Source organism: Piliocolobus tephrosceles, unplaced genomic scaffold, assembly GCF_002776525.5.
Source record: "Piliocolobus tephrosceles isolate RC106 unplaced genomic scaffold, ASM277652v3 unscaffolded_41, whole genome shotgun sequence".
In the NCBI taxonomy this organism is placed as follows: Eukaryota; Metazoa; Chordata; class Mammalia; order Primates; family Cercopithecidae; genus Piliocolobus; species Piliocolobus tephrosceles.
In genome coordinates, this window is record NW_022325420.1 from 1,194,715 (window position 1) to 1,210,297 (window position 15,583).

At 35.2% G+C, this 15,583-nt stretch overlaps 1 protein-coding gene across 4 annotated transcripts in view; it reads left to right on the top strand.

Moving 5' to 3' along the window:
* Window positions 1–15,275, top strand: part of PTPRZ1 (protein tyrosine phosphatase receptor type Z1) — a 194,208-nt gene extending 178,933 nt beyond the window's left edge. For all 4 annotated transcript variants that reach the window (XM_023223492.3, XM_031935097.1, XM_023223493.3 and 1 more), the window contains 7 exons: window positions 4,994–5,087; window positions 5,436–5,509; window positions 7,100–7,228; window positions 8,138–8,284; window positions 11,999–12,141; window positions 12,978–13,113; window positions 14,321–15,275. In XM_023223492.3, the coding sequence (XP_023079260.2) occupies window positions 4,994–5,087; window positions 5,436–5,509; window positions 7,100–7,228; window positions 8,138–8,284; window positions 11,999–12,141; window positions 12,978–13,113; window positions 14,321–14,461 (864 nt within the window). In that variant the 3' untranslated portion in view covers window positions 14,462–15,275. The remainder of the gene's footprint in view (window positions 1–4,993; window positions 5,088–5,435; window positions 5,510–7,099; window positions 7,229–8,137; window positions 8,285–11,998; window positions 12,142–12,977; window positions 13,114–14,320) is intronic.
* Window positions 15,276–15,583: the final 308 nt, after the last annotated feature.

Sequence of the window (15,583 nt, forward strand, 5' to 3'; positions counted from 1 at the left end):
TCAGGAACAGGAGGTGGTACATTCTTGAGGGGTGTGGTGAGGGAGAAGATGATGAGATATTTCTAAATCTACCTTATTTTTAGGTTCTTGGGAGATGTCCCAATAAACATGTATACTTGGCAGTTGGATACTGGGTCTAAAGGATAAGAGAGGTCTGGCCTGAAGAAATGGATTTGGGAGTAATCAGCTTAGACATGGTTCTTTGAAGACTTGGAATTGGATAAGATAGCCAATTAAAAATGAAATGTCTAAGAAAGGTTAGAAAGGATTACTTAAGAAAAGATTTTAATTAACCAATGAATGGCCAGCCCACAAATAAAGGGGGAAAAGTGGCATCAGAAGGTAGGAGAAAATTTGGGACAGCGGGGTATACTAGGATCCAAAGTAAATAATGTTTCTTGAAAGAGGAAGTGAACAGAGATGGCAAGTGCTAATGACAAATCAAGTATGTTGGGAATGGAGGAGGCCATTGGATTTAGAAATAAGTCATTGATGACCTTTGTCTAAGAGCCATTTGGAAAGTATAGCATTGATCCCAGATTACAGGGAGTTAAGGAATAAATGGATTTGAGGAATTAATGACAATTATATAGCTCTTAAAAATGTTTACTCTGGACAGAATGATTAAGATAACTATAAGAAAACTTGGAGTTAGAGAGTAAGATGTGGGGGGTATTTATTTGGGATTTCTTTGCTTATGTCTTAATATGAGACATGAGAGCTTCTTGGGAAATAATTGGAGTGTGCAGAGACCCTGAGTGGTACAAAGAGGCAGGATTCAAGACACAGTTAAAGGAATTAGTGTTCAAAAGCAGTAAAACCCAAGTGTTTACAGTAGTACATGTATAGGCTCTAAGGCTGGAGGCTGAGAAAGTACTCTGTGGTTTCTATTCTCTGTGAAGAGAAGGTGAGTGTGTGTGCGTGTGTATGTGGTGGGTGTTGTACATATATTCCTTTTTTTTTTTTTTTTAATTGAGACAGGTTCTCCCTCTGTCACCCAGGCTGGAGTGCAGAGGCACAATCTCTCACTGCAACCTTCCTCTCCCTAGCTTAAGCCTCCTGAGTGGCTAGGACTATAGCAAGTGTACACGACCACGCCTGGCTAATTTTTAAAATATTTTTTGTAGAGATGGAGTTTTGCCAGGTTGCCCAGGTGGTCTCCATCTCCTGAGCTCAAGCGATCTGCCTGCTGTGGCCTCACAAAGTGCTGGAATTACAACCATGAGCCATTGCGCCTGGCCCATTGCACACATATTCTAAAATAAAACTGTTAATAGATGCAGAGGGAAAAGGGAGATAATTTCAAGGAATCTATATCATACCAGTCATTTTCTCACAATGTAATACAGTAAAAATTGGAAATTGACAATGAAAAGTTTCCCTAAAAAATTTGATATTTGGGCATTAAAAATGCCCTTGTAAATAATATACATATTTAAGAGGAAATTTTAAAATCTTTAGAATTAAAGGTCAAAAGAAGCACTACATAACATTTTGAAAGTTTTAAAAATTAAATAGAAAATTTAAATGATTAAATAAAGCTTTAACAAAACCTAATGTAGGTTCTGTCAAAAGAGGATTAAAATAGACAAACCTGTGTCCAGATTGACAAAGGGAGGTATATATATATAGAGATATAATTTAGAAACGTTTTTAAACACAGAAGCATACTATGAACATATTTGTGACAATACATTTGAAAACCTATATGAAATGAATAAATGAATATATAAATGAATAATTTATTGTATATTCTTAAATAACTAAAAGCATTCATTGAATTGTTTGTAACACAAAGCTTAAATGCTTGAGGTGATGGATGCCACATTTACCCTCCTGTGATAATGATGCATTGTATACCTGTATCAGATACCTCATGTTTTCCATAAATATTACACCTTTTATGTACCCAAAGAAATGAAAAATAGAAAAAATTCTAAAGGAAAAATATAATAAAAATACTCTAAAAATATATAGAAAATTTGGCCGGGCGCGGTGGCTCAAGCCTGTAATCCCAGCACTTTGGGAGGCCGAGACGGGCCTCGGTCAGGAGATCGAGACCATCCTGGCTAACACGGTGAAACCTCGTCTCTACTAAAAATACAAAAAACTAGCCGGGCGAGGTGGCGGACGCCTGTAGTCCCAGCTACTCGGGAGGCTGAGGCAGGAGAATGGCGTGAACCCGGGAGGCGGAGCTTGCAGTGAGCTGAGATCTAGCCACTGCACTCCAGCCCGGGCGACAGAGCAAGACTCCGTCTCAAAAAAAAAAAAAAAAAAATATATATATATATATATATATATAGAAAATTTAACTAGGCCAATAGCCATTGAGGAAATCAAATGAGCTGCCTAAAATCCCACCTTCAAAATATAACCAGGCCCAAAAGAATTTGATGTCACATTTTGCCAATTTTTAAGGAACATAAAATTCCAAATGTTAGCATAAAAAATCCAGGTGAAAAACTAACCCAGCTATTTTATTGGACAAATATAACTTTGATACCAAAACTGAACAAAGACAGAATAAGACACTTATAGACTGGTATCAATAATCTTATTTAAAATATCAGCAACTCAAATCCAGCAGTGTATTTCTTTAATATCATGAGCAAGTAGAGTTTATAGGGTTTATTCCAAAAATGAAAGATGCTTTATTAATATATTTACATACAGAAACATCATGACCCTGTCAATTAATACAGGAAAAGTAGTCAAATTCTACATTGTTCAGTTAAAAAAAAAAAAAAAAAAAACTCTTAGTAAACCAGAAATAGAAGAAAGCTTTCTTAGCCTTCTAGAAAGTGTCTATCATAAAACTACAATAAACATCACACATAAAAATTAAAACTGGAAATGCTCATAATAGATTCAAGAAAAGATAAGGAAGGTAAATTATTGGCACTACTATTCAACTCATCCTGGAAATTGGATTAAACTCGAAAGATGTATAATGGTAGAAAAGGATTTGCAGATAGATAATATAACTACCTGCAAAGAATATCGAGAGAAACAAAAGAGAAAATAATTATCTTTAATTAGAGTTTAACAAACATACATAAAAATCAATAGCATTGTTATTTGTTAGCTTTGAGTGATTAGAAAATGTGTTAGAACAATAAAAAACCCAATCATTAACAATAACAAAACAGTAGCAAAAACTTCATCATCTCAAAAAAGACACTTAACAAAATGTGCACTAAATATATAAATTTATAAAAGTAAATTGAAGAGCATAAAGTTAGGCCCAAATAAAATATAATGTTGATACATGGAAATATTAAAATAGTGCTTCTCCTTACATTGACTATAGAAGTCAATGCAGTATCAATCGAATTTACAGCAGGATTTTTCATGGAAAATGTAGAACAGATTTTAATTTAGCATGGAAAATTAAAGAGCCAAAATGTCTCATCCACACTGAAAAGGAAATAATAATACAAGAATTCTGTTGTACTGTATATGGAAGACTTATGATGTGATATAATAGTATTGGAAAATGGAGGAATCTAGCAGAGGAATGATACATTTGAGGAAATCTGTTATGTGGTAGAGATAACATTACATATCAGTGAAGAAACAGCAGACTATTCTACAAATAACATTGGGAAAATTTTCATGTCAAAAAAAGTAACATTATATCTCTACCACTCCTCAAACATTAAAATGTGTTCAAGGTGGATTAACTACCTAAAGGTGAAAGCAAACCTTTATAACTATTGTAAGATCATTTTAGAAAAGAAAATATTGGGTTGGGCACAGTAGCTCACACCCGTAATCCCAATACTTTGGGAGGCCAAGGCAGGCGGATTGCTGGAGCCCAGGAGTTTGATACCAGCCTGGGTAATATGGTGAAACCCCATCTCTACAAAAAATACCAAAATTAGCCAGGTGTGGTGGTGCACGTCTGTAGTGCCAGCCACATAGGAGGCTGGGGCAGGAGGAACTCATGAGCACAGGAGGTCGAAGCTATATGCACTCCAGCCTGGGCGACAGAGTGGAGACTTGTCTCAAAAAAGAAGAGAAGAGAATAGGAGAGGAGGGGAGGGGAGGGGAAGGCAGGGCAGGGCATACATTGGAAAGTATTTTTTAATAACTTCAGGATAGAGAAGGACTTCTTAAGTAAAACAATAATTTGCAGAAAGCTATTGAAGAAAAATAAATTGGCTGTAAATCTCTGTGTTACTAAAGAAACTGAAGACGATTCCAACTTTTTACACACTATAGATTTACATTCAAGACAGTGAGAACCCCCTACAAATTAATAAGTGGCAACGAAGTAAAAATATGAAAAGGCAATCATCAGAGAAGATATCTTAATGACTAATGAGCACCAAAATTCACAATTTCACAGAAATTAAGACAATGTAAATCAAAACCATGATATATTATTTTTCATTTATCCGACTGTCAAAAATTAAACACTGAATACTCCTAATGCTCTATGGAAACCGTTACACGTGTGCACATTAAGAAACATACAGGAGATGCTCATAGCTGTAAAGCTATAGAATCGCAAAACACTGCAAATACCCAAACATTCACTAGTTGAGTAGATAAACAGAATGTAGACTATTCATATAATGGAGTAGTAACTGTTAGAAGGAATAAATAAAATTGAATTATATACATATATATGTATATACACACACACGATGTAATTTACCTCCAAACATCTGTGTCAGATTTAAAGAGAGGAAATGGAGGTTGCACATCTATAGTGGAAGCCGTAAGGAAGATTCTCTCAATGCTAAAAGAATTACTTGAGATTTCTTTGCTTCTTCTAACTCCCCTGGTGTAAAACATAGAAGCTCCAGAAAGTTCACTAAAACAAGGTTTAATTCAAGGAATTATTGGAAAATATTTCATATATATTTTTAGTCAGTATCTTATCTTGATTGGGGTGTGTGTGTGTGTGTGTGTGTGTGTGTGTGTGTTTGAGTATTTCGGGGACTTAAATGAAATAACCTATATATTTTTTTACTCTCTTGCCCAGCTCCTAAGTCAGTCAAATATACAGCAGAGTGACTATTCTACAGCCCTAAAGCAATGCAACAGGGAAAAGAATCGAACTTCTTCCATCATCCCTGGTAAGTTGTGTTGAACCTTGAAAAAACAACTTTTTTAAAATAAAAATGCATTGTAGGAAATTTGGCAATATTTGTATACCTTTGGAGCAAATGGAGCACGTTCAGATATTTCTTGTTTTGTCCAATATGTAACTGTTCCGAAGGACTCATAAACCCCTGAAGTCTTATCTAAAAATGCAAAATGTCTAGAAAAATTAGCTTACAGATCAGAGACACTTCAACTTGAAAAATGCAGCTATATTTTACATCTGGCATGGGGAAAAGATGGTACAGTGCTGTGAGCACGGGTTATTTTGTTGTTTCGTTTTGTTTTTGTTTTCGTTTTACCATGAATGTTCTGTGTTCCAGTGGAAAGATCAAGAGTTGGCATTTCATCCCTGAGTGGAGAAAGCACAGACTACATCAATGCCTCCTATATCATGGTAAGTCAGAGAAGTCACTGAGGACACTGTCTCATTTTGGGACCTGGATTTCTAAAGATACAATGCTTTTCTTCTGCATTTACATCTTCTGTGTTAGGGATGAGTGTTTTAGTAGCTGTTGTGTGACCTTCACTAACATTTAAGGTCAGTGAATCACGGAGCTTGGCTTCTGATGAAAACCTCCTAATTCTTACTCCAAAACCTCTGTTCTATTTATCCAGCAAAGAAAACGTTAAGGAATATCTATGCAGGAAACACAGGGATGTGTGGTAGTGGCATCTAAATACATTCACATTTCAAATGAGCCACTGGATGGTAGGAATGGGATCTGAAAGCAGAAGGAGCTAGAAGAGCCAGGACTTTAGTAACAATATAAATATCACAATTAATCCAATAGCTCTAGCTTCTCGGTATCTGTAGCAAAATATGCAAGGTGTCTCCCTGGTTCCTGTCTTGTAGGGGCAACCAAGCTGTCTGAACACCGAAGTGGGAAATGTAAACTCTCCTGTAGATTTTCCACTCTCTGTGGAGTAAGAGACAGTATCCACGAAGCAGTTTGCTAGGTGTACAGCTAGAGGTTTGTTTTTAATGAAACTGTTCAAGTTTCTCTATCAGCTTAGCTGATAGCTACTATCCTCAGTGACCACCAGAGGCCCAGACGAAAGAGCACCAATATGGGATTCACCTGCATGGGTTCCATTGAGCAGTCTCACCTGAAGTCTTCAATGACAGAAACACAGTGTGAAAGTTCAGAGTTTTTAGTATTTATGGACCCTGAGGAGTTCATGGCACTGGAGGCCACATGCATAGAGCTTAGGCAGAGCAAGCAGGGAAAGAGAGGAAAGGACCCATGGACCAATGCCTTTATTGGGTCCAGGGCATTGTCCAAGCAGGTTTTCCATGGGGAGTTTTACTTGATGGGTTTAAAGCAAGCAGGCACAAGTCCCAGGAGGTCATGTAGTGACCGAGAGGTATTTACTGTGGCATATCTGCGAAGTCCAGGTAGGTGTGAGGGTCAGCAAGGCCAGCCAAGCAGGCTATTCCGTAGTGAAATGGTCACTATGGAGCAGTTTTGTAAGTTAGATACTTGAATCGATCACTTTAAGGAACTGGTGGATGGGACAGTGTAGAACTGGAAACTGTATCAAGGGTGACTGAACCCTGCTTCTGGCATAACAAAGTCCAACTTATATTTAAAAGGGATGCCAAGGAAAGGTAAAAATCATCAACATTCACTCCAAGATGATAGGTAACCCTGAATACTACGTCTGACTTCTTAAGGCAAACTTGGGCACAACGCTTAACTTCTAAAGCCTCAGTTTAATCTTCTGTAAAATGGGGATCACAGTTCCTATCTCACAGTACTGCTGTGAGGAACAAATGACTTAAGAGAACAAAAAACACGTAGTGTCACACCTAGCATAGGAAGTGCCCAGTAAGCATTGGCTATAATAATCATATTACTACACATAGACACAATCTGCAATTCAAAAGACTATTTTGACTTAAGATCCATTGATGTATAAATGTTTATCTGAATGTTTAAAGGCATACACCAGTGTTGTTTTTGTCTTCTCTTTGGTTTTGTAGGGCTATTACCAGAGCAATGAATTCATCATTACCCAGCACCCTCTCCTCCATACCATCAAGGATTTCTGGAGGATGATATGGGACCATAATGCCCAACTGGTGGTGATGATTCCTGATGGCCAAAACATGGTAAGTCCCTTAGACCTCTCTTGGGACTTTCTTTACAGGGGAATATCAGGTTACAAATAGCGAAAACTCCAGCATACAAACAAGCAGAGCAATTTTGTTTTCGACTAATAAACTAATGTCATTGAAGGCATACCCTTCTACTGTTGGGCTTGCTTTCATTATACAGTCTCCTAGGTCAAAGTGATGAATAAAAGTTTTAAATGAAAGTAAATTTAAATTAACTTCAACGTATGTGTTTTGTGACATTGCTTAAGAAAATTAGAATCACAGCCATGAAAGAAATCAGCCTATATGCTTCTATTTACATTTTTAAAATAAAATGTATTAGAATATTTAGAGATTACCTGAGTTTAAGGAGGTGCCTAATTTTTTCTTTAAAAAAAGACCTAGTTAGAATTAAGAGAGTTCCTAGTATAGGAAGGACTTTTTTAGTATGAGAAAAGCAGGGATATCCTATCCCCCTCTTTATATGTGTTTGGAGAACTCGAAGAGTAAAATCAAGTAAGTATTTCATTTAGGCTTTACATGTTTACTTAGCTTTGATATTCAGTTCTTGTCTATAAAATTATTGTGTGACCATTATGCATGAGGCTGGAAATTTTTGAGCTCTTAAAATCACTTGAATCTTCTCTACTCAGTTGTCAATTACAGAAGCAATAAGCTTATCATTGTTGTTGATAAGCTAAGACCATAAAATAATAAAGCAATAGTTTGGGTTCCTAAGAGTGATATTTTATTCAGCACATTAATCTAGTTGAAGGCACCAGGAAGATTTTAAGAGTAAATATTCAGATTCAAAGAAAAATTGGAGTTGAAATTTCTGTGCCAACCAATTAACTTTATTTCACAATCTGACTTATTGGGCATTTAATTAAAATATAGACTCTTCTTTCATTTGCAATTCTCCAGGCAGAAGATGAATTTGTTTACTGGCCAAATAAAGATGAGCCTATAAATTGTGAGAGCTTTAAGGTCACTCTTATGGCTGAAGAACACAAATGTCTAACTAATGAGGAAAAACTTATAATTCAGGACTTTATCTTAGAAGCTACACAGGTAAGGGTATAAGTTAAATGACATGGTTTTTATCTTAAACACATGTTAAACATATTCTAATCTAGGGATCTTTCCTAGAAATGAAAAGCATGATTCTGATTTTTTCCCAATTGAGACAATTACACAAATAATCAAATTACCTTGTCACGTTCATTTTCAAAATGGTATAGAATCATTGAACAGTTAATCATCACTGCATCATTCCTGAATTTTACACACACAGGAAATCAAAGCTCATTTACTCCAGATTAGTGATTGACAGAACGTAGATGGGAAATAAACACAGTAAGAGAATAAATGTATTAATTTTAATTCTCATTTTTAATGTAAGCCCTTACCTTGTAAGTAAAATGGGAAAAATACTACTTGCCTAAACTCTCCTAAGTCAAATGGGGAAAATACTACCTACTGAAACTTACTATTCTCTACCAATGTAGAAAGTTGATGAGTGATAGTGATGTAATACGTTGATAAATGAAGTGCTTTGAAAACATGAAGTACAATGAACTAGGAATATTTTACTTAAGTCTTGGTTGTCTGTTACACAAGATACTGCTGTTATCTACAAGATAATACATTGTTTTACTAAACTCTTAATTATATGCAAATATCTTATTGGATTCTTTGTCAATAATTTATTTACGTAGAGCTATAGTAAAATACTAAAAGATACTAATAATGATGTCTAAGGAATGTGAGATTCAGAGTACCTTCTCAATCTGACAAACATTAAATCATGTTCCAAATAATTTGAATGTTTCACTTTTCTCTAGTTCTGAAAACTAGTACATATATGGTATACAAGAAGATTCTCTATTCTCTAGAATATTTAAATGACCAATACATATAAACTTGATAATACAAATAACTAATAATGTAAACAGCATAGCAGTGGAATAGTATCCTATCTCATTAAAACAAAAAAGACTTAGGTCTTTATTTGTAAAATGAAGGGCAGGAACTAGAAGGCCCCTAAGATCCCTGAGAGCTCTTAATATTCCATGCTAATTTTTACCTCTGATTATTCCCTGATCACTTTAGTAGCATCCATTTACATCTGCCGTCTCTCATACCTTCTTCTCATTATTCCTAGTTAGTAAGAAAGCCTATTACAAGAGTAATAATCGTTAGATACCTATTATCTTGTCACACCCATTATCCTGATCACTGATCATGTTTAATATGTTGCTCAGCACTGGGAAATTAGCACTGTTTTTCTCCTAATATTATGCAGAAAATAAACTAGATAACACAGATTCCTGATTGATCCCAATTCAGTGTGTCTCATCTATGTAAATCAGCTATTATGGACAACTTGATAATCCAGGAGCCCAACCCAGAAATCAATATAGATATATTTCTATAACAAAGATCAAAAAAGAAGGAAAGACTAAAGTGGACAGTTTCATTAACTTCAGACATTTTTAAGCACTTTACCCAAATATCACAACATTTGAGGTTAGTAGACAAGTGAAGGTCTACGCTACTGAGCTTTCAAAAGCTAGGGGCCTTTTATTTATGTATTTGTTATGAGGACTATTTTTAAGAATTTACTAAATATTGAATATATTTGAGGTGTTTATATTATATGTACAAGGTTTAACAATTATGTTAAATTACTGTTACCCACCATTGACTTTAAGAAATAGAACATGGCCTTGACCATCAAGTCTCATGTGCTCCCTATCCCCTTCATCCTCTCCTCACTTCAGAAGTAGCCTCTTCCTGAATTAGTGTTTATTGCTCTCTTGACTTATTTTATCATTTAACTCTTGCCCTTGTTTTCCTTCACACGTATGCTGCTTACTTTTAAGTATCTGTGAACTTTATATAAATTATGTGTATTTTCCTACTGAGATTTATCCACGTATTTGGGTGTAGTTCAAATTCATTTACTGCTGCTGCTTAGCATTCCAGATAATACATATTCTTTTTTTTTAATTTTACATGCAAATTATTACTTATTTGTTGTGTTTTGTCTTGGTTTGGTTTTGCTATTACAAACAGTGCTATATGAATATTTTTAGTCACATGCAAAATTTCCCCTTGGGGATACCCTGGGAATTCCCCTGCTGTGTTATTGTGTTGGATCATCTTCAACTTTCTGTAACTTTACTAAGAGAAGTCAATTGTTTTCCAAAGTCATCCTACCAAGGTATCCTGTCATCAGGAATGTGTGAGTGATCTGGAATCGCTACATCCTCACCAGTGCTTGTGTTAGGAATGAAACAGCATCTCTTGTTAGTTTTAATTTGCATTTCTCTTGTTGAAAATGAAGTTTTCAACATAACTTTATATTTTTACATAATTGTTTACATCAATAATATTTTTACATAAAATGTTTTAGAAATAATATTTGTATATAAATTAATTGACCATTCAGATTCTATCTTTTGTACTGTGTCTGTTCATGATTTTTGCCCATTTTTCGGTTAGATTATTTATCACTTACTGATTTATCAGAGGTCTTCTTATATTGTGGATACTAATCCTTTGTCAGTTACATATATTGCAAATACTTTCTCCCAGTTTGGGATTTGACTTTTTTACTTTCTTTGTGATTCTTTTTTTTTTTTTTCTTTGTTTTTTTAGTGAAAGAAAAGTTTTGAAGTTTAATCTATATGAGTTTATTGATCTTTTTATTCCTGGCCTTTAAAAGGAAACCATCATTTAGTATCTTTAAAACATACCGTTTACCCTGAAATCATGAAGATGCTCTCCTACATTGTTTTCTAAACGTACCACCTGAAATTGACTTTTTGTATTATATTTTGTGAAACAAGCGTTCAGTTTCATTATTTTCCATATGGTGATACCCATTGTCCCACCATTATTTATGAATTAGCAATATCAGTTCAGTCATTCATATTATATATATATCATGTATATGTATACACACACACACACACACACACACACATATGCTTGTTCTAGATATTTATTTTATTCCATTGGTCACTTTGTTCATCCCTCAGCCACAATGGCAGTGTTTTACTTCTTATAACTTAGAGTAATTCTTGATATATGATGAGTTAATTTCCTCTATTGTTTTTCTTCTTTAGTAGTATCTTGGGTATTTTGGCCCTTTGCACTTTTATGTAAAATTTAGGTTCTGCTACTTGTTTTTAAATGTATCATTTTTTTAAAGTACACTTTTGGAAGCTGGGGGTAAGAGGTTTAGGGGATTTAATCAAGTCACAGTCTTGTTGGTCACTTAAGTAAGAATCAGAATCGGGATCCGAGTTGAACCTAGATCTCTACCTCCTTGTCAGCGTTTTCTTCACTGTGTCATGCAATCTCCTTCTTTTACTTAAGCCTGAAGAAATATATGAAGAAATTTATGAAGAAAGTGTATGCTATTTTCAAAACAGATTTTAACACCAGCGATTTCTTTTTATAAATTTGAAGTTAGCAGTGCAAATACATCTTTGGTGCATAGTTTCATGGTTTGTAAGCATTGGCATATTTCACCCACAGAGTTTATTTTTAGAATAAAAAAAGTAATTTCTTTTTTTTCTACTGAGTAAATCTATGCATGGTAAATGTGGCATCACAACTGTTTCTTCCTTCTGTGGTGAAGAATGTGCTGCAACTACGGCTGCTCACTCATGCCTGCCATTGGATTTTATTACCTTACTGTGATTCCTGATTTTCCTCAATGATTCCACTCCTCGTAAACTGTCACTAACGTTACTTTGTTTTTTCTTCTTATAGGATGATTATGTACTTGAAGTGAGGCACTTTCAGTGTCCTAAATGGCCAAATCCAGATAGCCCCATTAGTAAAACTTTTGAACTTGTAAGTGTTATAAAAGAAGAAGCTGCCAATAGGGATGGGCCCATGATTGTTCATGATGAGTAAGTTCCATATGTAACATTGTTTCACGCCTGCACATTCTCTGGGCATATGTATGTTTCCCTTGTCTTCAGACAGACCTAATGCTTTGGACCCACTGATGATTCAGCCATGGTAGATTATCTGCATCTTATCAATAAAGTTAACACAGAACATTTTTTTTTTTACTTCACTTAAAGTCCCTGTTGAAGACAGAGAATGGGGTCATGATCACAAGTATCTTCTCTTGCATTTGATGCTGAGAACACTTTGTATACTAAGTCAGTGTTTTAGCAGTGAAATTTTACAGGAGCAAACCAGAGAGTCATTTTCAGTCATTGATTTCCTGGCATAGAAGTGAAATTGATAAGATTTTTATTTTTCAGGAATGAGAAACTTTATCCAATAAATCTTCCTAGGATTCCATGATAAATAAAAAATGCATATGCTGAACTTATGTTATAAATATATAAAATACAGTTTGTTATATATGTATTTATGCATATATTATATATGTATTATATATAATGTATAATACATATACATTATATATGTATTATATATGTCTTTATATGATACTCTCAGTTTGTTTTTTATTATTGCTAACCCCTTTCATAGTATACAAATAATAACCATAAGCAAATATTAAACTTCTGAAAAGTATGCCACTACTAATATCATGAACATTTGGCAGTATCTCAGATTAAATCATAGTTCTTTGTGCAAACAGCGAAGAGAGACAATTCATTAAAACTTTCAGTGTTTTTGCTGCCAAGTTGTCAAGGCTATAGGCTTTGAGAGTTCTAAATGTGAGTAGTGCATCTCAATGGAGTCTTTGTTCCTTTCCTTTTTTAACAAGGCACGGAGGAGTGACGGCAGGAACTTTCTGTGCTCTGACAACCCTTATGCACCAACTAGAGAAAGAAAATTCCGTGGATGTTTACCAGGTAGCCAAGATGATCAATCTGATGAGGCCAGGAGTCTTCGCTGACATTGTAAGTAACAAGGCAGTGAACCAAATGTTTCACTGATAGAGTACTACTAACTTCCTAGAGGCTGCTGAAATCTTACCATGTATCAAGAAAGATCTTATTAACTGATAACATTAGTATGTAGTTTTCAAGCTGAATTATAAGTCCACAATCCATAGAAAATAGACCTTTAAAATGTATACTTCAGAAAATTTATGGATAAAAACTTTTGAATCTCATGTTTGCCTTTGTGCACAATAGTAAACAATGCAAATAAGCTTAGGTGAATGTAGAAGTCATAGGCTCATCTTCAGCTCTTTGGTCTGTTTAAGGGCCTTATAAAGGGACCTTCTTCAAAGCCCCAGCCCAGACCAGTTGGCAGGAGGTCAGGGTTATCTTCATGCACATGCACTGCAGAGGAGCCCCTATTAAGTCTCATTCAGGACCGCTGAGTTGTATCAAGCTTGTGCTGCGTGAAACTGCTTTCCGGAGATGCACATTTCGCGAATGCATTTAATTACGCACTGCTTCACCTGTAGGCCTAATGGTTCTCAGCTATGATGCTGCTCACTGGTTCAGATTCTCTGCAGCTGCCTCTCCCCAAACTGCCTGAGATGGCATTTGTAAGAGAAAAACTGTTTCATTCTTCTATGTGCCACTACTCTGAGACCACAGCAGAGCAGGTACTTAACTTTGCTTATAGCAGGGCGTAGGACCAGTCGGGCTGATAGTATGTGAAATTCTTCTTGTTGGTGAACAGTGTATATTGTGAAGGACTGCATTCTACATGGGTCCCTGGGCTGACAGTACAGTCATTCCTGAGATCTTTCCATAAAGAGGCAGACACAGTGGATTTGCTAACAAGTAGAGGAAGAAGAAGAAACCTGTTTCTTAGTGAGTTACAGGTGCCCAGTGCCAAACGGTCTCCCCGACAAGTTAACAGAACCCTGTCTCATCACCTTCTGATTTCATGGATAAGAATTAAGTACTTATTGGCAAATGTATGTAGGTTAATTTTCTAGGTCAGTGAATGGTTTGCCAATTGCAATGTTAATTTAATCAGAAAGAGACATCAGTGTAAGTTGTGTACATCTGCTGAGTATAACAGTGCCCTTAACACATTGCCCTTTCATGAACACTGCTGAAGTGTGTCTAAAAATATTTCTTCTTTTTAGAACTGTATGCCTTCCCTGAGCGTCCTGTTTATAACCTCCCATCTTCTGTTCTCTAGGAGCAATATCAGTTTCTCTACAAAGTGATCCTCAGCCTTGTGAGCACAAGGCAGGAAGAGAATCCGTCCACGTCTCTGGACAGTAATGGTGCAGCATTGCCTGATGGAAATATAGCTGAGAGCTTAGAGTCTTTAGTTTAACACAGAAAGGGGCGGGGGAACTCACATCTGAGCATTGTTTTCCTCTTCCTAAAATTAGGCAGGAAAATCAGTCTAGTTCTGTTATCTGTTGACTTCCCATCACCTGACAGTAACTTTCATGACATAGGATTCTGCTGCCAAATTTATATCATTAACAATGTGTGCCTTTTTGCAAGACTTGTAATTTACTTATTATGTTTGAACTAAAATGATTGAATTTTACAGTATTTCTAAGAATGGAATCGTGGTATTTTTTTCTGTGTTGATTTTAACAGAAAATTTCAATTTATAGAGATTAGGAATTCCCAACTACAGAAAATGTTTGTTTTTAGTGTCAAATTTTTAGCTGTATTTGTAGCAATCATCAGGTTTGCTAGAAATATAACTTTTAATACAGTAGACTGTAAATAAAACACTCTTCCCTACGATATTCAACATTTTACAACTGCAGTATTCACCTAAAGTAGAAATAATCTGTTACTTATTGTAAATACTGCCCTAGTGTCTCCATGGACCAAATTTATATTTATAATTGTAGATTTTATATTTTACTACTGAGTCAGTTTTCTAGTTCTGTGTAATTGTTTAGTTTAATGATGTAGTTCATTATCTAGTCTTACTCTACCAGTTTTCTGACAGTGTATTGTGTTATCTAAGTCATTAACTTTGTTTCAGCATGTAATTTTAACTTTTGTGGAAAATAGAAATACCTTTGTTTTGAAAGAAGTTTTTATGAGAATAACACCTTACCAAACATTGTTCAAATGGTTTTTATCTAAGGAATTGCAAAAATAAATATAAATATTGCCATTAATTTGTGTTTACTTGTGGAACATTGTGCTGAAGCATGTGTGGCAGAAAATTGTGGACGTGGGTCCCCCTATGATGATAGCACCAAAAAATAAAAAATAAATAAATAAAATTAAAAAAAAAAAACAGCTAGTAAGATGGGGCAGGGTTTAGAGTGGTGGATCCCAAACTGTGCATTGAGGTACACAGGGAAGTCACAAAACTTTCCATTTGTGAGGAAAACATAGCAATATGTGCAGACACTGCACAAACTTTTACTATTGAATTATTTGAACTTAACTACTTAATGAACAGAACAACTATGTATTTCTT